Here is a 21,601-nt window from a genome sequence, read left to right as displayed (position 1 = left end):
CTTATTAAAGGTATGAGTATCTTACTATACAGAGAGATGTGAAAGCAGGATTACCAGGAAATAAAGGTATTGATTGGGTCAAGAAGCTGGGTCTTACATTTCAAATTCCACCAGAGAGACGGGATTTGAGAACAGTGACTGACTAAACGACATGGGAAGGTATTTGTGATAAATTCTCGGGACATGTCTGTAAAAATGTATAATGGTAGTGTTATGTTGCAACACACACACTAAGAGCTGTAGTAAAATTTAATACTCCTGCCACTTCAGCACATTGATTGTCACACCTGTAAACAACAGAACAGAAGTGTTGATTATGTTTATCTGCAGTATTTATGTTTTTGTTTTAGGAAAGTTTCAGCATACATATTAAACATCATCATGTTTCAGAACATTATTTCAATTACATTTTCTGGTTTTCATCTCCAGCTGGTCTAATTTCCACATGCCTGTGTTTTTGTCCAGCAGGTGTCACTGTCGCCACATTTTTCCATCTTACTTCATGTGTGACGTCAAAACCCGGAAGAAGGAAGTTCATCATTAATTGATTTATAGACATCACATAAGGATATTATGTCTGTGTATGGATCTGCTTCTGCATATTGTATTTCTGTATGTTGAATGTTGCTGCAGCTAGAAGGTAAGTTAATTCTTCTTTTGCTGTATAAAGAGATTGATGTAGTGTCCACGGTGAAGTTATTGATGTCGCTGCTGTCTTTCCAAACTGTTTTCCACGCTGCATGTTGTTGGACCAGAGCTTTGCTGATATTGCTGCTCCCGTCGTGCAAATCCTGTTTCCTGTAGGAGAAAATGTCATCCGGCAGGAAAAGATCCTGGACTTTTATTGTAGCAGCAGTAGGGAGCGTGTTTCTGCTGGATGCTGTGGTTTTTGCACAGGCGAAGGTAAAACCGCACCTGACAGATATCTGCAGACCTCTAAAGGTCTTTAAAAGCATCGGGTTTCCTCCTCCTCTCCTGTTGAAAATGATTTCATAACAGTTCTAAATATGTTTTCATGTCTGTTGTAGACATGAACATGTATCAGATTTTTAATAAACACAAACCTGGAGACTTATGTAAAAAAATAACTTAATGAATGCGTGAATGATTTGTTATGTTATCACCACTTAACAAGACGTGACATGAATGTAAAATACCACATGCAAATTAGTACAGATTATATCATTCCCGTTCATTTTCATTGGTATCTATCATATCAGTGACCGATCAATAACCCATGTGATGTTTTAATGGGAATTTAATGTCCTGCTGTGTGGTATTATAATAATGAAAAACAAAACACATGTTCCCTTCCTGTGTGAGAGCAGAAATAGTGTTTATTGGGTGTTGGTCAATTAGTTTACATTTGACATATGGACACCTGACTCTCTTATTAAGGAGATTAAAAGAAGAGACCAAATTTATCTGCAGTATCTGCGTTGAAAGAGAGGGATAAACTGTATTATCTGTATCTGTATTATGAAACGTTAGTAGCCACACTTTTTTTGCAAGTTCATGGCATGTAATCATTAATGATTATGTAATCAGCAATAATTTGGGAGTCTCCACCCTGGAATAACTAAAAGTCTTCTAAAACATCTTTCCAAAACATTGCTACTAGCAGAAAGAAAGTTAATGCTTTAAGAAAAAAAATGTCACTGAACTATAATGCTGAGTATAGACTTTACTAAACTTGACCCAGTTTTTTTGACCATTACAGAATTTTGAAGATGTTCGCTGCAAGTGCATCTGTCCTCCATACAGAAACATCTCTGGCAACACCTATAATAAAAATGTCTCTCAGAAGGACTGGTAAGAGAAACCCTTTATTGATATTTATATTTAGTGAATCACAATGTTGACCAAAAGAATTTGATTATTTTAGTTCAGCGTGAAGTTAATATAGTTACTTTATGTATGTTTTGCATATCTGCTAACTGCATATACAGTAAATGTGGACAGACAGGCACTACTCACAGCACCACTTTCATGTGTTTTAAAGTAACTGCCTCCATGTAGTGGAGCCCATGCCAGTGCCTGGCCATGATGTTGAAGCTTACTGTCTGTTATGTGAGTGCAAGTATGAAGAACGAAGCAGCACCACCATCAAGGTACCACTGTTTGGTTTATTACGGTGATTGTATGTCATGAAAGACGTAATGTAAAACATTATGAGATCTGTTTAATTTGTCTGCTTAATCAAAAAACATTGTTGTGAAAAAAGCTGTTGTGGCATCAGCTTTCAGAGAGAATTCAGACGTGCATTTATTGGCACGTATCTCAGAATGAAATAGGAACATTTTAAATGAGTCTTTTTAATTTCTAGTGGCTAAATCTAAACTCAATCACTCCAAGACATTATCTCCTAGCCATCAGACACCATATCATTTATACCATAAATAATAAAACAAGTAGAAATAGTAAGATGTAGTTACAAAGTCCTCTTGTAGACAAGCAGACAAGATCAGAGCCTGATTCTTGCATTGAGTTTGCCCTCCTGTCTGTCACAGATAACCATCATCATTTACCTTTCTGTTGTGGGTGCACTGTTGCTCTACATGCTGTTTCTGCTACTGGTCGATCCTCTTATCCGTAAACATGACCGCTACACGCAGCCGCTGCACAATGAGGAGGATTCTGAGGTAATCATTCAAGCATGCATTGCATTTATTTCACATCAGTTCAATGTAACTTAACTTCATTTAATCGTGTTTTTTTTTGTGTGTGTGTTTATGTTCAGGAAATGCGTCCTCAGGTGGACGGCGGCCAGGCCAGGGGAAACACGGTGCTGGAGCGGGTTGAGGGAGCACAGCAACGCTGGAAAAAGCAGGTTCAGGAACAGCGCAAGACTGTTTTTGATCGTCACAAAATGCTTAGTTAAACCATACAGCTGATCTCACCACAGGTCCAGTGTAGGTAACTTCCCTGAGCTCAACACTATTACACTGTCACCAACTGCACTATCGGTAACCTTATTGTCATTGCTGCGCACTGAATATTCTGTCAGTATTTCCTCCCTAAGAAACGTTCAAATGAACTAATTCTTTATTTATTATATGTGAGCAGATGTGAAAACCTGCATGTTTGCAAACTCTTAACCTGTAGGAAACATCTCAACCATCAGTTTGAGTTAGCAGTGCAACAGATATGAAATGTTTTGATAAAGCAAAACATCTTTTTATGTCCAGTTAGTTGTGTCTAGAGTGTAAATAGCTTTTAGCTACTTGCTAGTTTGTTGTTTAGCTATTGGCATGTGCCAAGCACTAATTATCATTTGTTCATACAGTATAAGTCTGTGCATATAGAATGTCATCTGCACTGATAACATAAGTGAAGGATTGTATATTTGGGGCTGTGTCATTTGAAGCTTTGACATTGCTACCCTTTAAGATGGCTCCAATATGTGCCTTTTCTGTTTCTCTCCTTGAGTGGGTGAAGTTGTTACACCAAACACCCGTGCAAAATTAGGCTCTTAGAGGTAGGCGATTCACAGCTTGCCAAACGTAACAGGCGTTAAAGTATGCAAGAATCTAATCTCTGCCAGCGGAGAATACCATAAACCTGTAAAGCTGTTAATAATGGAGATATAAGTCATAAGTCAAGATACATTAACGACACAAGAGCTTTTGTGACTGACTTGTTACCAAGTTTTGTAAGATTGATTTTCAAATAACTGGTAATAACTGTATCTCTAAATGACCACTCCTCTTAGCCTTGTAACCACTGCAGGCTGTATTTGTTGTTAAAAAGGATCAATTGATGTGGAATAATTAATTAATTAATTAATTAATTAATTAATGGTAGAAAATGCAAACCATTTTGAACCTGAAAAAAGAGGGGAAGGTATTATATTCTAGTATTGCACAAATACTGGACAGCTAATAAAACAATGAAGAAGACAAAGAAAGAAACCGCTGGTATACTGGGCAACACACACATAAATGGCTTAGTCGAAGCAAAACAAAAACAGCTGATGACAGAAGCGTTGTTGGGAAGAAAGTTCCCAATAATTGTCATCACATCAACCTTTACTGAGCAGGAGTGAAGGTATCACAATGAGTAGAGATACAGATGCAAAATACCAAAAGCAGTATTAAAAAGCAAACCCCTCATCAGTGAGAATCAGAAAACACACATCGTTTTTCCACTACTGTGGGGGAGAACGGGATATCCGTGATTTATCCCTTACGTCATACTGCTGAATCTTCTGGGGAGGGGGGTTAATACGACAAACGCACACTTACTCACATTACATCTTGCACAATGTGAACTGCTGCTGTTTATTTTTCTGTTACTGTTTTATATTCACTGAATTGTTTTTTCATTTGAAGTATAATTTGTATTTAAGTAAGGTTTCAAATCACTGCTGTATGTGGTATCAAAGTATATTTATCCCAGTCCTAACTGGAGTATTGCACTGCTCATGTCTATGCATTCAGCTTGATGTGGAATAAACAAAATGCTCTGCTTGAGTATGAATTTTTGTTCATTAATCCAGATTTTTGGGGACTTTCTCTCTGTATTGTTTATCAGCACTAGGTGGCGACACAGTACACTGCATGTTTTGGACTCTCAAAATGAAGTGTTGAAGTCTTTAATTTGGATGAGATATAGAGATTTAGTTGAAATGCATTTCTGCATACAGCTAATTGTAGTGTTTCTGTCTTAAATCATTACATGGTGCTTGTAAACACCAAATTGGGAATTAAAGTGCTAATCCTCATCATATTAATACCAAATAACTCACTAATATCATGTTTTTGATGTCAATACTATCACCCAGCATTAAGGATTCTATGTAGAAACCCTCAAATGTAAATGCATAGTGTGAAGGTTTGTGATTCTGTAAACCACGCCAGTATTTAGCAGCAGAACAGCTGAGACTGTTTGGAAAGGGAGGCTGGGTTTATGGGGCTGCTATACTCCAAGACCGCCCTCCAAAACTCCCCCCTTTTTTTTTGTGCTCTCATCTGCCACTCCTGCCCTGCCATAACCCACCCCACCCTTGATCCTATATACTCCCTTCTTCCACCTTCTACCTCCCCCCCAGCCCTTTTAACCATCCCCAAGCATGGCCTGTCAGTGGTTCACAGTCTAAATTTAAACTAGAGCCGGGCCAACTGCTCCTCCAACTACCGGGCTCCTATTATTTTTCCCTGCTGAGGGGACTTTTTCTGTCAGAGGCCCTGAGCCAGGAGCAGAGGCCTGTGGCTCTGCGTGAGTCCAAGGGAGAGGAGCAGAGGGGGGACAGAGGGCGGCAGGGGAGCCCACACAAATCACCAGGCCTGTAACCCCAGGGGCCTTCACCACAGGGAGTTCTGCTGTGCCTCTGTTTGGGTTAGGATTATACTGTGAGAAGACACATTTTTCCAGGACTAGGACCTTGTTTCAGGTGGAGACATCAAGATGGCAACCAACGCAGAAGCAGCCAAGCCGGTCATCATGAATGAAGAGGAGCTGAAGAGGAAGCAGAGGGAGAAGCTGAAGAAGCTACAGGCCACAGGGGGCAACCCTCGCCCCGCAAGATCTCTCTTCCTCTTCACCCTCAAAAATCCTTTCCGCAAAGCCTGCATCAACATCGTAGAGTGGAAGTATCCTTTATATCTTGCTCACAGCATACGTCCACGGCGTGACATTGGCTTAACGTTGCATTTTCAGTCATGCTTGCTAAATAAGTTAAATTAGAGTATTTAAGGTGGTTCCCTTAAGAATAGGAATAGAATTGACTGAAAGCTAGGATACAAAAGTAGTGTCTCACCTGTCAATAGCACACCCCAGTTATGTCTCTTTCAAATCTGTGTTAACACGATTCCTGAAGTGTTTAGACTTCTGTTATTTATATGTTCGTCCTGTGTCAAAGTCAAGTTTGCAGCCTGAGCATCTGCTTGAGCCAGTTTAAATATAATCTGTCATACAGAAACTAGAAACAAAGCTGCCTCTTTAGTCTCAAGGCTACTTTACATTGAGTTTGTAGTTATTCTGAAATGCTGTCACTCTATGGGGCTCAAAGCATGAACACAAGGGAAGTTGCTGAGTGATGTTATGGCCTCTATAGGGGATTTCACCCTGATGTCCATTCCCGGAAATAAAGATTTTCCATTTAAAATAGAATGATCCAATGACCACTGCCTTCTATTCATAGCTAAATAATTATAATAAACATGATTATGGTGTAAATATCAAACCCAAACAGTTTGATTGAGATGTTTCTCAATCAGAGAAGAAGGATAAACTCATAACTGTAGTTAGCATGTCATGAGTTTTTTTTTATGCAGCAGTTTAATCACATCAGTATGTGATTCTATAACACAGGACATAGTGGCTGTATTTAAAGAATACGACAACAACGATAAAACTTGTTATTGTACTTTAAATTATGATTTAGTCTTAAGACTCAATAATTCTCTTAAAGAATAGCGTAATAGCTTTTTATTCCTGATGAGTCGCCTGTGTTTGGTTTGGTCATATTCTTGGGCTGTGCAGCTGTCCCGCGACATCACAGCAAGACATGATGCTGACCTGGCAGGGGAATTCTCATAGAGAGCCCCCTACGGACGAGAATGAAGCAGCACAGCGGACAAGATTACAAACTGTCACTGTCTTACTGGTTACCCAATCGGGCTGTTTAAAGAATGATGTGTCAGGCAGCATTTATAGGCACTGATCAATGTTAGCAGGGCTGCAGAGCTATTTGTTTTGATTTGTTACACAACAAGAAGTACAGGACAACTCGCACAATTGAGGAAATGGTGCCAAGTTGCTATGTTACTTTTTACGTCATTATGTTATTTGTTATTGTCATAATCCTGAGCTTCCCCATCCAGAACCTTCGAGATCATCATCTTATTGACCATCTTTGCAAACTGTGTAGCTCTGGCTGTTTTCCTGCCCATGCCTGAAGAGGACAGTAATAACACCAACGCAAGCTTGGTGAGTTTTAGTGTGAACAAAACCACTTTCACAATGTCTCACTACTCTGTAAACCCTGTAACACTGATATTTATTTATCAGTATATACTAGACTAAAATATTTCACCCATGATCTGTGTCTTATGAGCACTCCAGTGTTTCATCACAGCTAGAGCTGTAGATCACTGTGCTTCTATATAAAACAATGTAACACATTTGATAGCTTGGTGCCAGAAAAGTGAGATACTTTATGGCTGGTTCGTGGTCCGAGTGCCAAGCCACATTTGCATGCCTGCAGACACAACTCAGTTCTTTATTTGGAGTCCCATTTGCGTCAGCACAGGAGCCTTTCATCAAACAACTGTGCTGTTGGTTTATCTTTCAGTGATTCAATGAGTTCATCCTTCTCTGGTTATAAAGCGTGAGAGTTGATTTTATTTATTGGGAGGTGATCTGTGTAAAGTGTTCAACTACAGTACTTGGATTAAAGTTACAACCATTGTCTCATAAGACAAATGTCAAATATGCCATTTTTTTATTAATGCTGCTACTTCAGACGACTCTGTAGTGTAAATTACCTGTTGCAGGTGTTTGACCACTGGAGGCTGCTTGTATATCCAGGTGTGTTTACCTACCGGTGAGGGTGAGGGCAACATATTAACGGTTGAACACTAAACAATACAACCAGAGGAACATTATTAGGTGACGATGGAGGATATGATAAATGTTTGCTCTTGTACAGTGGACACATCTCACCAATGTGTACTTCTGACGATTTGACACTAGTGTCTTGATATTGTGAGGCTTATGTATGAAATTTGATATGTGGCTTGGTATCTCTGACATTCAGCGCAATTCCCAATGCAGAGCCAGCCAGCCATTACGTACGACCCATCAAAAAACGCCACACATATCTAGGTTAAAGCTCAGATCAGTGTTGTTGGAACACAGCCAAATGACCTATACACCCTTGCCAAATTCACAAAGTCGGGTATTTGGACCCCCCTACCCCCCCCGTAGCTGTTAGAATTAGGTCGGCCCAGATAGCATCAGGTTGACACATGTGAGTCCACAAATGTCGTCTTGTGTAACCACACTCACATATATAGTGGTAAAATATGATGGTTTATAATGCTGACACACGAGCACATAGACACGCAGCTCTTCTTGTTGTCCCACTTGGTATAATCTGAATTGCAAAATTGCTTGTGTTTATAAATGTATGTATTATTAATATTATATGCAAGGTTGGCCTTGGAGGTTATAATTGATTTTGGGGCTCGGGGACTGCTGCTGGGTGATTCAGCCAAACATTACTGACCTGATTTGTTTAAGTATGCAAAGGGAATTAAGCAGCATATATAATTTATGGTTTACCTCAAATGAACTTTCCAGTTTTGATGTCATCTGATGGAGGGACTATATTCCCTTGGTGCTCTGTCAAACTGTTCCCACAGTTTATTTATTGACTGTACTTTATTTTGACAATGAGTCTGCCAAATAACTGTATTTGTTTTACTGTAGTGAGCTAAGAAGTAATCTAGTGGAGTAGAAGTATAAGTAACATAAAAACATTGTCACTGAAGTACAAGACTGGAGTAAATTTTAACCTTCAGAGGTTAAAAAAATCATCAAAATAAACATTTTATTTTATTAAATGATTGATCTTGTTTGTGTTTGTCTGTCTGCAGGAGAGTTTGGAATATATATTCCTGATCATCTTCACTCTAGAGTGCTTTCTGAAGATAGTGGCATATGGGTTTGTGTTCCATGAAGGCGCCTATTTACGGAACTGTTGGAACATATTGGACTTTGTCATCGTCTTCATGGGGTAAGATGAGCTGTAGGCTGCAGGTGGTGATCACTGTAGCTAATATGGATTTGTCAGTTTGACAGTGTACAGACATGCACGTCTGAAGTCATCAAATCAACAATTCAGATGGGGTGGGCGCTTATGCCTCTTTATCCTTTTTCCTACAGTCTCTTCACCTTTGTTTTGGATACCATCAATAAGATAGCAGATGTACCGATGGAGAAGGGTGGAGGGTTTGACATGAAGGCGCTGAGAGCCTTCAGGGTGCTCCGACCTCTACGCCTCGTCTCTGGAGTCCCCAGTAAGAATGTGTGCTTGAATGCGCACATATCATTGAATAACTCTGTTCCTTTGTTTTGTTTTGTTTTGTTTTGTTTTCAATTTCTTATGTAAAATATGAAAGAAAAAATAAAAACATCACTCAGTTGAACAAAATATAAAGAGTAAAATACTGAAGCTACTGTATTCTACGCTTTGGTCCATTTTGAATACCTGTATATGTGTATATATTGATATTTTGGTTATACTGTGCACCATCAGGTCTGCAGGTGGTGATGAACTCCATCCTCAAGGCCATGCTGCCTCTACTACACATTGCCCTGCTGGTCTTTTTACTCGTCACTATCTATGCCATCATGGGACTGGAGCTCTTCAAGTGCAAAATGCATAAGACCTGCTATTACACTGGCACAGGTATCTATGATGAGCTGCTGTTGTACATTTTATACACTGGTTATTTATAGACATACTTGATATATCATGACTCATAATTTCCTAAAGCAATTTTTTATATTCTTCTTTTTCCACAGATATCTATGCCACAGCTGAGGCTGAACTACCTGCTCCCTGTGCCCAGGCTGGCAATGGACGACGCTGCATGATCAACGGCTCTGAGTGTCGGCCAGGCTGGGAAGGTCCCAACAACGGCATCACCCACTTTGACAACATTGGCTTTGCCATGCTGACTGTGTATCAGTGTATCACCATGGAGGGGTGGACCAAAGTGCTCTACTGGGTCAGTGACAGTATGAACTCAGTCTCATGTCTCAGTCGTGTGTTGAGTGTTGTTCAGTGTTGAGAAATCTGTATTTTTATTTATTTATTGTGTAAAACGTAGCCTAACACACTCCACTGAACGTGGCTAACCCAGAGTTGTCCTTCAGGTTAATGATGCCATAGGGAATGAATGGCCCTGGCTCTACTTTGTTCCCCTCATTCTGGTTGGCTCCTTCTTTGTACTCAATCTGGTTCTGGGTGTGCTCAGTGGGTAAGGCGCCTTTTATTTTAGATAACTTCTACTGTCTGCATCATGTTTCTTGACATAAAAAAACAAATGTTCTTAATGTTTTACTTTTGTTTATCTGTGCACTCAGAGAGTTTACCAAAGAGAGAGAGAAGGCCCGATCACGTGGCGAGTTCCAGAAGTTGCGAGAGCGCCAGCAGCTGGATGAAGATCTCCATGGCTACATGGAGTGGATCACTCATGCTGAAGTCTTGGATGCCGACCGAGAGGGCAAGGGTCAGTAAATAAGCCACCTCGTCATTAATTCAGCTTATGTTGATATTGAGATACTGTTTATTTACAACTGTTTTACTCTCTATACTCAGGCCTGCTGCCTTTGACCAGTGATTCTGACACAGACAGCCTGTATGACCTGGAAGGCAAAAGTCGAATTGTGTACTATTAGTGAGTTAACTGTATTGTAAATGTGCAAATGTTTACATGGAATATCAACAACAGCACAGTAAGTCGGGGTGTTTTTTGTTTTTTTTTCATGTTTAGTCGCCTGGCACGTCGCTGGAATCGCTTCTTCAGGATGAAGTGCCTTGTGTATGTGAAAACCAAGAGCTTTTACTGGGTAGTGATGATCCTCGTCTTCCTAAACACCTTGACCATAGCAACAGAGCACCATCACCAGACTGACTCGCTCACTTCCCTACAGGGTTGGTGACTAATATACACTGTACATCTGTAAATATTGTGCAACATAAACTCTACCTCTCCCAGCTTTATGCATTTGTCTCTCTCTTCTCTTATCTCAACAGATGTTGCCAGTCGAGTTCTGCTGGTGCTGTTTGTCATAGAGATGCTGTTGAAGATGTATGCTCTCGGACCCAGAGCATATTTTATGTCTCTTTTTAACCGTTTTGACTTCTTTGTGGTGCTCTGCGGAATCCTGGAGATGATCATGTTGTCTGCAGGAGCCGTGGCTCCCTTGGGTTTCTCTGTACTCAGGTGTATCCGGCTGCTGAGGATCCTCAAAGTCACAAAGTAAGTCCTCTCACCTCAAAGTATTACACTGCATTCCATTTAACAGTAGTTTATTTATTAATGCCTCCTCTCTCTACTTCTTTGCAGGTACTGGACCTCTTTGAGCAATCTTGTGGCCTCTCTCCTCAACTCTGTCCGATCCATCGCGTCCCTGCTCCTCCTCCTCTTTCTCTTCATTGTCATCTTCTCGCTCCTCGGCATGCAAGTGTTCGGGGGTAAATTCAACTTCGCAGACCACAGACCTCGACGCAGTAACTTTGACAACTTCCCTCAGGCCCTCATCAGTGTGTTTCAGGTGAGGCAGGATGCTCATTCGTAAATGTTCATTTTTCAAAGTCTAGCTATAGCTGCTTTGATTTGGTTATACTTTGCTTTCCTGATTTTTGTCATCCTTAATTTAAGTTAAGCTCATTTACTATAACAACATCTAACCGTCTTTTCATAAATATATTACAAAATCACTGTTTGCTTTTTATTGCTTTGCTCAGGTCTTAACAGGAGAGGAGTGGACCAGCATCATGTATAATGGCATTATGGCCCATGGGGGGCCTGTCATCCCTGGCATCCTTGTCGCCATCTACTTCATTGTCCTCTTCGTCTGTGGAAACTGTATCCTTCACATTCACCTATAGTGTCACATAGGCTTTAAAAATTGTTTACATAGCAACAGTGAAGCAAAATGCCAAGGTTTTTGTTTTCCTGACCTCTGGGTGATTAGATATTCTTCTCAATGTCTTCTTGGCTATTGCTGTCGACAACCTGGCAGAGGCTGAGAGTCTGACTTCAGCTCAGAAAGAGAAGGCAGAGGAGAAGATGAGAAGAAAGCTGCTAAGGTAAATAAAAGAATAGTGAAAATAGAAGTAGGTTAGCTGATCTGCTCTGTCTACCCATTGCTCTGCTTTATTCCATTCTTTTTGCTTCTTGTCCTCCAGGTCCAAAATGCCAGACAAGACTGATGAGGAGAGGGAGAGGATAGCTAAGAAGCTGGCAGAGCAGAGGGCCAAGTTGGAGGGCATGCCCACCACAGCTAAAGTTAGTGTTCTTTCTAGTATGACATTACATCTTTACTCTCAACACTGAAACATAAATAACTATAATGCATATGTATTTTTTTTTTCAGCTCAAAATTGATGAGTTCGAGTCCAATGTCAATGAAGTAAAAGATCCTTTCCCACCTGCCGACTTTCCAGGTAACAGAAAACCAATGAACTTTTTGCATCTTTGACCTCTCGACTATGTTTCTTAGAGATGCAGTTGTAGCAAAACGAGGTCACTGACTGTAGGGATTCATATTCATTACACTGGCTGTTTACCAATCCTGCCATCTTGGCTATGTTGCAGTATAAGTATAGTAACCTCTTATTATTATTATTAGACTCAGCCTGTTGCCTGAGCTGAGTTTATAGCAGATTCTAAAGTTAGGCTATTTCACACTACCTGGTGACTACCATATAAAGCCTACAGTATGATTCACTATGGGACAGCTAGTATAGATTTCTTTTTTTCTTGTGAAGCTGTGGCAGGATTACAATTAGAAAGCAGATTTGTCATTACACTATAGAATATTGAGTGTGTTTTCTTCCTCTTGTTAGGTGATGATGAGGAAGAAGAGCCTGAAATCCCTATCAGCCCTCGACCCCGGCCAATGGCTGACCTACAGCTGAAAGAGGAAGCAGTTCCACTGCCTGAAGCCAGCTCCTTTTTCATCTTTGGTCCTCAAAACAAGTAATAACTGCATAAAATCACATAAAAATATGAGTAATGCAGTAATAAAATAGAAACAAACCTCTGTCAGTGTGTGCTTACATTAGTTTTTTCACTGGTATCCAGGTTCCGTAAGCTGTGCTACAAGATCATCAATGCCTCGTCCTTCACCAACTTAATCCTTCTGTTCATCCTGCTCTCCTCCATCTCCCTGGCAGCTGAGGATCCCATTGATCCCAAGTCTTACAGAAACCAGGTAAAACTTGGGTCTAGCATCCCACACATTAACCAACAGTGTTGAAAAAAGGCAAAAATGAAAATAATACTGCTTTCTGTGCCTCTCCTCTAGATCTTGGCCTATGCTGACATTGTCTTTACAACCGTGTTCACAATTGAGATTGTGCTGAAGGTAAATTCAAGAATATTTATTGTTACGCAGGGTTTGATTGTTATTCACTGAATTTAACAGATACCAGATCTCGGTCTACATAATGTTGCTCTTGGCAGAGTAAAAAAGCTAAATAATGGTGAAATTAATTTGAATAGGAGAGAAACTCCCCAGGCGAGACGAGGCAGAACTCTTGTCAGGTTTTAAAGTCAGTGTTTCCAATGAGAATTCACTGGAATTAGGAAGTAGGTTTGCTCTGCTGAATCACAAACACTACATTCAATGATGTTAATGTCAGCACCAGTGGAAATAATTTTGTATTTTAACATTTGGTTCTTCTGTTAAAATACCCAACCTTTTTGATTCAGGATTCTCTATAACTGTTTCAAATGTGACTTACAGATGACGGTATACGGAGCATTCATGCACAAGGGTTCCTTCTGCCGTAACTCTTTCAACATCCTGGACCTTATTGTGGTTGGAGTCTCCCTGCTGTCTATGGGAATGGAGTGAGTCTAACTTCTGGGACTCAGTTTTTAGTTTTCCTAAATGTGCATATTAAGCCTGCTTTTTGTCACATTTTGTATGCAGATCCAGTGCCATTTCGGTGGTGAAGATTCTCAGGGTGTTGAGGGTGCTGAGGCCTCTCAGGGCCATCAACAGAGCTAAAGGGTTAAAGGTAAAACACATTTTCTCCTAAAGAAAAATCTTAATTATTAAGTTAAAGTTTTCCCATGAAGATGAACTAATTACCATAACTGTGACATAAATGTAGTGTGATTACAAAGTGCAATATAGCTCCTGAAATGTTGGGTTGAAACATGAAAAAGCTCCACTCTGTAGTAACGGGTCATTTGTCTCTATTGACAGCATGTGGTCCAGTGCGTGTTTGTGGCCATCAAAACCATCGGCAACATTGTCCTGGTCACCATGCTGCTGAATTTCATGTTTGCCTGTATAGGAGTGCAACTCTTCAAGGTTTGATTGTTTAAAAAAGATGATGCTGACACCACATGTAGCTTCATACTGTCAAGGTTAAATTTAAATAATTAATCCACTTTAACTACGCAGGCTTTGCTGCATCTGTATTTAATATGTCGCTAATCCTCTTCCTCTCAGGGTAAATTCTACAGCTGCACAGACCCATCCCAAATGACAGAGGAGGAATGCAAGTAAGGCGAACATCTTTCACATGTCATGGATTTAATTTCTGAAATCCATAAGCCTGTTTTAGAGTGACTATTACTGTGTTTGTTCTCAGGGGATTCTTCTTAAAGCACATAGAGCACTCCATACAAGACACAGTGGTGGCTAAGAGAGAGTGGCTCAACAGTGATTTCAACTTTGACAATGTGCTCTATGGCATGCTGGCTCTCTTCACTGTTTCTACATTTGAGGGCTGGCCAAAGTAAGCACAGCACACATTTTCACTCAACAGATGACATCTTTGATAGGATTTTTGATTGAGTTAGAAGACGGGATATCTTATTAAGTGGATATTGAAGTAATTCCACTGCCTGAGGCTAGAGATGCTAAAAGAGACAATATTTCTTTTTAAGTCTACTGATTTATAGATTTAATCTTTTCAAATTTGCCTTATTGGATCTCTTATCCATGTCCTGGCAATTTCCTCCCTTCTCTCAACACCAGACTTTTATACAGAGCCATTGATTCAGAGGAAGAAGACATGGGCCCTGTCTTCAATAACCGCGTGGAGGTGTCCATCTTCTTCATCATATACATCATCCTCATTGCCTTCTTCATGATGAACATCTTTGTGGGCTTTGTCATCGTCACGTTCCAGGAGCAGGGCGAGCAGGAGTATAAGAACTGTGAGCTGGACAAAAACCAGGTACACAGAGACCCTCAGAGGTGAAGCCTTTGCAATGAGAGAGTCCAGTCTTTCCCTATACAATCTAAAACATGTTGCTCAAGTGCAGAATGGCTAATCATTTTTGTTTTGACTTTAGCGTCAATGTGTGCAGTACGCCCTGAAGGCTCGTCCTCTGAGGTGCTACATCCCCAAAAACCCCTACCAGTACAGAGTCTGGTACATAGTCACCTCCTGCTACTTTGAGTATCTCATGTTCTTCCTCATTATGCTCAACACGCTGTGTCTGGGGATGCAGGTATGTAAAGTCTTAACCTAAAAACACACATTGTTTTGTGGCTGCTGATATTCAGTGTCAGTATCCACTAGACTCTGATTTAAGGGTAAATATAGTATTTCTGTGAAGAAGGACTCAGCATTTAATTAATGAGTATATGAACATTTGAAGCAGTATTATAAATGTGGGACACTACAACTTTCTACCAAATCCCAGACTAATTATTTTTGCGGGGACCTGGGTGCATATAAATGCAGAATGTCCCACATAGTTCTTTGGCAAGTCATTTACAAAAGCTTACTGTGCATTTAACATTTCAGAGAAGATGAATTGCAAATTCGGTGCTTTCATGTACCAACAGTTGGAATAGATTGGACAAGACACTGAGCAGAAGTTTCCACTTTAGGCCTGATGTATTTACTTCAAAGGTCTATTTATAATATCTCTGTGTTATGATAAGATGGTTTTCCCCACGTTAATTTGACTTAAGATTCAAAGCTGCACCCCAAATAACACTCCACTCCAATCCAATCCAATCCAGGCCAATCTAATCCAATTCAATCTAATCCAATCTAATCTAATCTAACTACAGCCAAAAAGTTGACCAAGCACTAGCAGGTTTTTTTTTTATGTTAAGAAGTGTGATATAAAATCATCTTCACTAAAACTAGGTTCTGTTTCAACACTACATCAAATTAATTACAAGTGGACATATTATATATAACTATATAATGTTTGCGTTCCCTTTTGAACAGCACTGTAACCAGTCAAGCCATGTGACTAAGCTGTCGGACACTCTGAACTTGATCTTCACCGTGCTCTTCACTGTGGAGATGATTCTCAAACTCATGGCCTTCAAAGCGAGGGTAAAGGCTCCACTGTTTGTTGTTTGAGTAATTCTCCACCCAGTCTGGGGTTCTACAGTCTCAGCACTGCGTTATCTGTGTGTGCAGGGCTACTTTGGAGACCCCTGGAACGTCTTTGACTTCATTATCGTCGTGGGTAGCGTCGTGGATGTTATCCTGAGCGAGGTTGATGTAAGTATGACTGACAGAACAAATGTATTTATTATTATCTACCCTGATGAATTCCACAGATATCAAAATCTCACTGCAGCTGCTGCAAACAAAGCCCCCTGTGTTCCCTGTCGATTATGTGATTTGAACTGAAATTACTGAATGTATTTATTCATTTCTCTCACTTGGAAGTATATAATCGTGGCCCAACAGCTGATTGGTGCCAGCATAACTAGCTCACACAACATGGTCAGTATTGCTGTTGGCCATTCTCACCTCACTCCATCCACTCCCTCCATCCTTGGTGCCTTGTACAAGTTCAGCCTCATTTCCATCACAAAACCACTACATTTCATTACTGCTACAACTGTTCATTGCAGTATTTTGAGTGATCTTATGTTTTGAATATGTTGTTTGAGCACTTACTGTAAGAGCACAATATCAATTACGGATTTTAGTGGTATTATATGTGGAAATGCTACACGAACTCCGGCCTGTCACAGATTTGCACTGTTGCACCTCACTGTCCTCATCTTTTTTTTTTCCCACATCATTTTATCGTTTTTCTACTCTTTCACTTCTTTACCTTCATCTTTTTCTTTTTCTTTCGGATCCCCATCAACTGTCATTGTCCTCCATGCATCTTACTCCTCATCTGTCTATCCTCCACAGACTGCCCTGGCCTCCAGTGGAGGACTGTACTGTCTCCATGGCTGTGCTGTAAATATCTGATGTGCACTGCATTGCTGCATGAGCCTTGCTGTGTGAGCACTCCACTATGTTCTCTACTAAACTGTACCACTACTGTACTCAACCGTGTGTGACTCCACCTGCTGGTGAAACATCTGTTTCTACTGTCTGTCCCTTCATACAGAGCAAATGTAACATAAGAAGGAAGAACGCTGAACAATAATAGCAAAATCAAAGTCAACTTAAACGATGGTTGGAATGAATGAATACTGTTAATATTTTGTCAGCAAAGTGTGTTTATGGTGTTTGTTTGGCATGAGTTAAAAGATGCTGCAGCTGTTTCTTCTAGTTTTCAGCAACTAAGACCTGGAAGCTTTGAAAGTTATTAAGAGATGGAAAACATGCCTCTAATATTAACCCTAATTCTAATTCATTTTGGGATTCTACGCAATACCTCACTATTGTGTTTTCTGCTGTAGTTGCTTCAGAAAGATTCTTCACTTTTGTGCACATGTTATTATATACATTTAAATTTTTATGGACAAACCTGGAAGATTTATTCATTTAAAATTACATTTATAACACAAACAGTGCAAAAGCTGAAGCATACTGAAATTAAGTATTTTAAGAAGCAACTGCATGTTCCTCCTATTAATGATATTATGACTTCTCTCGAACTATAACTAGACTATAACTACACTTTATCTCTTCACCTACCTTGTGCAGGAGACGAACCATATGCAAGAAATTGCGGTAAGCCTAAACTCAGTGTTTTAAATCCTTCTGTATTTTCAGATTTTGTTATGTTGTCTTTTTCTCACATGCTCTGCTTCTGTTTGTTCATAGGCCTCTGAAAACGCTTCTGTTTCCATCACGTTCTTCCGACTGTTCCGTGTCATGCGTCTGGTGAAACTGCTGAACCGTTCAGAGGGCATCCGTAACCTGCTGTGGACCTTCATCAAGTCCTTCCAGGTTGGTCATGCTGTGATCATCGTGGTTTTTACTCCCCACTGTGCTGCCCTGTGCTGTCTCACTGTTTGTTTTTTGTCTTCAGGCTCTGCCTCATGTAGCTCTGCTCATCGTGATGCTCTTCTTCATCTATGCCGTCATTGGGATGCAGGTAATTCTTTTATATTTTAAATAGAAAAATATTGTAAACATAAAATTGAACTACATGCTGAGTACCTTGCTGATTACGTATGAATTTACTGTATCATTCAGATCTTTGGGAAAATAGCCTTAGTGGACGGCTCCCAAATCAACCGCAACAACAACTTCCAGACATTCCCTCAGGCTGTTCTGATGTTATTCCGGTGAGTCCGTGAGCAAGGAGGTGCTTCACGTGTTTGTGGAGGCACGAAAATGGAGCAAAGTTTTCACTGTGGTTGTACATTTCTGTCTCCAGATGTGCTACTGGAGAGGCTTGGCAGGAGGTCATGATGGCTTCAATGTATGGGAAGAAATGTGATCCCAAGTCGGACTTCCTGCCAGGAGAGGAGTACACCTGTGGGTCCAACTTTGCTGTATTCTACTTCCTCAGCTTTTACTGTCTCTGTGCCTTCCTGGTGAGAAGCAGTGGGAAAGTCAACATTTGTCCTTTAGCTGCAGTAGTATTGATGGTATGAATACACAGTGTGTTTTCCCACATACTTCAGATCCTCAACCTGTTTGTTGCCGTCATCATGGACAACTTTGACTACCTGACCCGTGATTGGTCTCTCCTCGGTCCACATCATCTGGATGAGTTCAAGAAGATCTGGGCTGAATATGACCCTGAAGCCACGTGAGCCTGACCACCAGAACAAAATCTACATATGAAATATACGGAACTATCACCAACACTCAAGATGTTTCTCTGATTTAACAGGGGAAGAATCAAACATCTGGATGTGGTGACGCTGCTGCGACGCATCCAGCCTCCACTGGGCTTTGGCAAGTTCTGTCCTCATCGTGCTGCGTGCAAGGTGCCCACAAAAAGAAATATGCATACGTGAAGTTCATTTATTCAAAGTATAAAGATAATTAAAAAGATACAGTACAGTCGGTAGAGTAGTAACACCTATACCTCTCTGTCTGTAGCGTTTGGTTGGTATGAACATGCCTCTTAACAGCGATGGCACTGTTACCTTCAATGCCACCCTGTTCGCTTTGGTCAGGACAGCGCTCAAGATCAAAACCGAAGGTATAGAACATAAGTGTGGGTCTTATAGTGTTGGTGTTTCCCCCACCTTTGACTGTAATGCTTTTTGTGGCTTATTCTGAACAGGTAACTTTGAGCAGGCCAATGAGGAGCTGAGAGCCATTATAAAGCAAATCTGGAAACGCACCAGTATGAAACTGTTGGACCAGGTCATCCCCCCAATAGGAGGTGAGTCTATCACCATGGATTATATGAGTTAAGTTAGTTCACCTTCCTACACTGACAGTACTGTCACTGGCCTATAGATGATGAGGTGACTGTGGGGAAATTCTACGCTACCTTCCTGCTTCAAGACCATTTCCGCAAGTTCATGAAACGGCAGGAGGAGTACTACGGCTACCGGCCCACAAAGAAGAGTGCCTCGGGCCCAGAGATCCAGGTGAGTAGTCAGTATTGTGTTATGCTCTGCAAACATGCAAATAAAATTTTCTTTAAGGGTACTGTAAATAAGTAGTCTGCTAGTTGTAACTTGCAGTATCTTACACTTCTGTCCTGCCTGTCTGCTCTTCATTTCTCCACATCCTCCATGTTTTTCTAGGCGGGTCTGAGGAGTATAGAAGAAGAAGCAGCACAGGAGATGCACAGGGCCATTTCAGGAGACCTTCAAAATGAGGAAGAGATGGACAGGGCTATGGAGGAGGCTGGAGAAGAGCGCATTTACCACGTGAGAAACATGATGTGCAACAGAGAACAGTTTGTTCGTGTACAGTCATCCTTGGTCTGTTAAAGACTTGTATCTGTAGTTGTTATTCATGTAAATTTTTGATTGATATAAAGATCCTCTATGGGCGGAGACAGTTCTATCTAGACACACACACATAAAGTAACTTGTCTAATAGATTAACCATGGACAATAAATAAGGATTATAACTGCCTGTATGTCTGTCTTGCAGCGTACCCACGGTCTGTTTGGCAACCGGGTGGACTCATTCTCCACTGAGCCAACCAACGCTGATGCCGCACAGATGACCAGCCAGCGGCCCCTGCAATTCTCCGACAGCCAACCTGAGTCTCCACCAAATTCCTCTGCGTTGGTGCCCACTACTGAATTTTTCCCCACAAACACTAACAACAACGCCTTTGCAGAGTGAGTAGCGAAATCACTGCTATATGACACGATGACACATATTCAGGGTGAGTATCTCTGATGTCGGCAATCTTTGCTGTCTTTCAGATTTTCATTTGAAAGAGAAGGTAGCCCCGAGGAGTTTTACAATCCCAGCGAAGATGCAGAGCCAGGTACAGACCTCAAGACAGTTGAATTGAAGTCAGTTCATGTCTTAAAATAAACATACAGAGATTAACAAATGAATTACAGTGAACAGTGCAACAGACCAGTAAACGATGATAATGGTGAAAATCATCAAGGTTCAAATTGCTTGTTCAGGCCAAACTACAGTCTAAAATGGAAAATTATCTATCACTCAAATGATGTTATTTTTTATATGTTTTTGTTATTTTTGGATAAACACGTTTTGTTTTTCCTTTTCTTCAGACCTCCCCCACTCTTGGAGTTTCACAGTGAGAACAGACAAAACACAGGTACTATTTTGTATTTTGTGACTCATTCAGTGTACGTAATGATGAGCAACTCATAAACAATGTACGGATGCTTTTCTTTTCTCTTTTTGTAGTTCCCATATGAGCCAAACTACGGTGACAGTGAGAGTTCCCACAGTGCAGCTGATCAGCTCGTCCAGGAGGTAAGTGAGGGTGGGTCTCAGACTGTCCACCTTCTTTATAACACACTAATGTATTACTGCTTTTATTATTAGCAGGAAATGTCCTGATTCGCTGTCAGATAAATGATTATAAGGATTTTATGCTGATTAGAAGCATAACTCCTCCACCTACTGGACACAAATTAAGATTAGCCCAGTACGAACTATATTTATTTCTCATTGACATCAACACCATGTTTTTTTTTTCCTTCCAGGCTCTAGTAAAGGGTGGTCTGGTTTCTTTGGCCAGAGACCCCGGCTTTGTTTCTGTGACTAAGAAGGAGATGGTTGATGCCATGCACATCCCCATGTCTGAGATGGAGGGCGTGGCTCAGGGAATCCTTAACAAACGCCACAGCAGCGTCACCTCTGTGAAAAAGAGACGTCCCGTTCCTGTCCCTCCCTCTGTCACTGCTGCAGCAGCACAGGAAATGAGCCAACCCGATCCAGCTGTTAGAAGAAAGAGACGTCCAATCCCCACAATTCCCTCTGTGCAGGAGCCTGCTGAGGCCGACTCCAACGTCTAGAGGCTGCTTTTCATGGTTATGTTGTATTTACATTTGCAGGTGGGTCCGTTTCACCTGACGTTACCGAGCTTGTTGCCACTGTGACAATTTCTATCTATTTGCCTGGATCAAGGCCTATAGGCAGGTTGGCTCAGGTTTAATATATTGTCAAGTGCGGCTGAAACTTAACTAAGGCAAAACAATACATCTGATGATATCTTCTGAATCCTCAGATCAATTGAAACCAATAAAACAGTAACTTGTCTCAGAGTAA

General features: G+C 40.8%; 2 protein-coding genes across 3 annotated transcripts; both read left to right on the top strand.

Moving 5' to 3' along the window:
* The first annotated feature begins 538 nt into the window (after window positions 1–538).
* tmem9 (transmembrane protein 9) lies at window positions 539–4,493 on the top strand. 2 transcript variants are annotated; one of them, XR_003299232.1, is made up of 7 exons: window positions 539–640; window positions 756–903; window positions 1,721–1,812; window positions 2,003–2,111; window positions 2,511–2,642; window positions 2,741–3,800; window positions 3,971–4,493. XR_003299232.1 is itself a non-coding variant. In XM_026366808.1 (6 exons), the coding sequence occupies exons 2-6, from the start codon at window positions 811–813 to the stop codon at window positions 2,879–2,881; spliced, it is 567 nt and encodes a 188-aa protein (XP_026222593.1). In that variant the 5' UTR covers window positions 539–640; window positions 756–810; the 3' UTR covers window positions 2,882–4,493. The 2 variants fall into 2 exon arrangements, 1 of the variants encoding a protein (XP_026222593.1); XM_026366808.1 differs by having other exon boundaries at window positions 2,741–4,493.
* A 913-nt stretch (window positions 4,494–5,406) lies between these two features.
* On the top strand, window positions 5,407–21,348 carry LOC113167421 (dihydropyridine-sensitive L-type skeletal muscle calcium channel subunit alpha-1). Its single transcript, XM_026368023.1, has 45 exons — window positions 5,407–5,591; window positions 6,825–6,930; window positions 8,601–8,740; window positions 8,890–9,023; window positions 9,263–9,415; window positions 9,532–9,737; window positions 9,886–9,989; window positions 10,096–10,241; window positions 10,331–10,409; window positions 10,506–10,666; window positions 10,769–10,994; window positions 11,082–11,289; window positions 11,483–11,603; window positions 11,713–11,827; window positions 11,927–12,026; window positions 12,115–12,184; window positions 12,587–12,719; window positions 12,825–12,954; window positions 13,048–13,107; window positions 13,489–13,595; window positions 13,678–13,765; window positions 13,957–14,064; window positions 14,206–14,258; window positions 14,348–14,494; window positions 14,737–14,938; window positions 15,057–15,215; window positions 15,950–16,060; window positions 16,148–16,231; window positions 16,883–16,930; window positions 17,627–17,653; window positions 17,747–17,872; window positions 17,955–18,020; window positions 18,122–18,213; window positions 18,306–18,465; window positions 18,556–18,683; window positions 18,768–18,864; window positions 18,980–19,082; window positions 19,167–19,268; window positions 19,346–19,479; window positions 19,639–19,764; window positions 19,994–20,187; window positions 20,275–20,339; window positions 20,596–20,642; window positions 20,735–20,803; window positions 21,037–21,348. The coding sequence occupies exons 1-45, from the start codon at window positions 5,407–5,409 to the stop codon at window positions 21,346–21,348; spliced, it is 5,532 nt and encodes a 1,843-aa protein (XP_026223808.1).
* Window positions 21,349–21,601: the final 253 nt, after the last annotated feature.

The sequence above is a fragment of the Anabas testudineus genome, chromosome 7 (assembly GCF_900324465.2).
Source record: "Anabas testudineus chromosome 7, fAnaTes1.2, whole genome shotgun sequence".
Classification (NCBI taxonomy): domain Eukaryota; kingdom Metazoa; phylum Chordata; class Actinopteri; order Anabantiformes; family Anabantidae; genus Anabas; species Anabas testudineus.
Note: the sequence above shows the minus strand (reverse complement) of the source record. Positions and strands in the feature narration are given on the sequence as shown.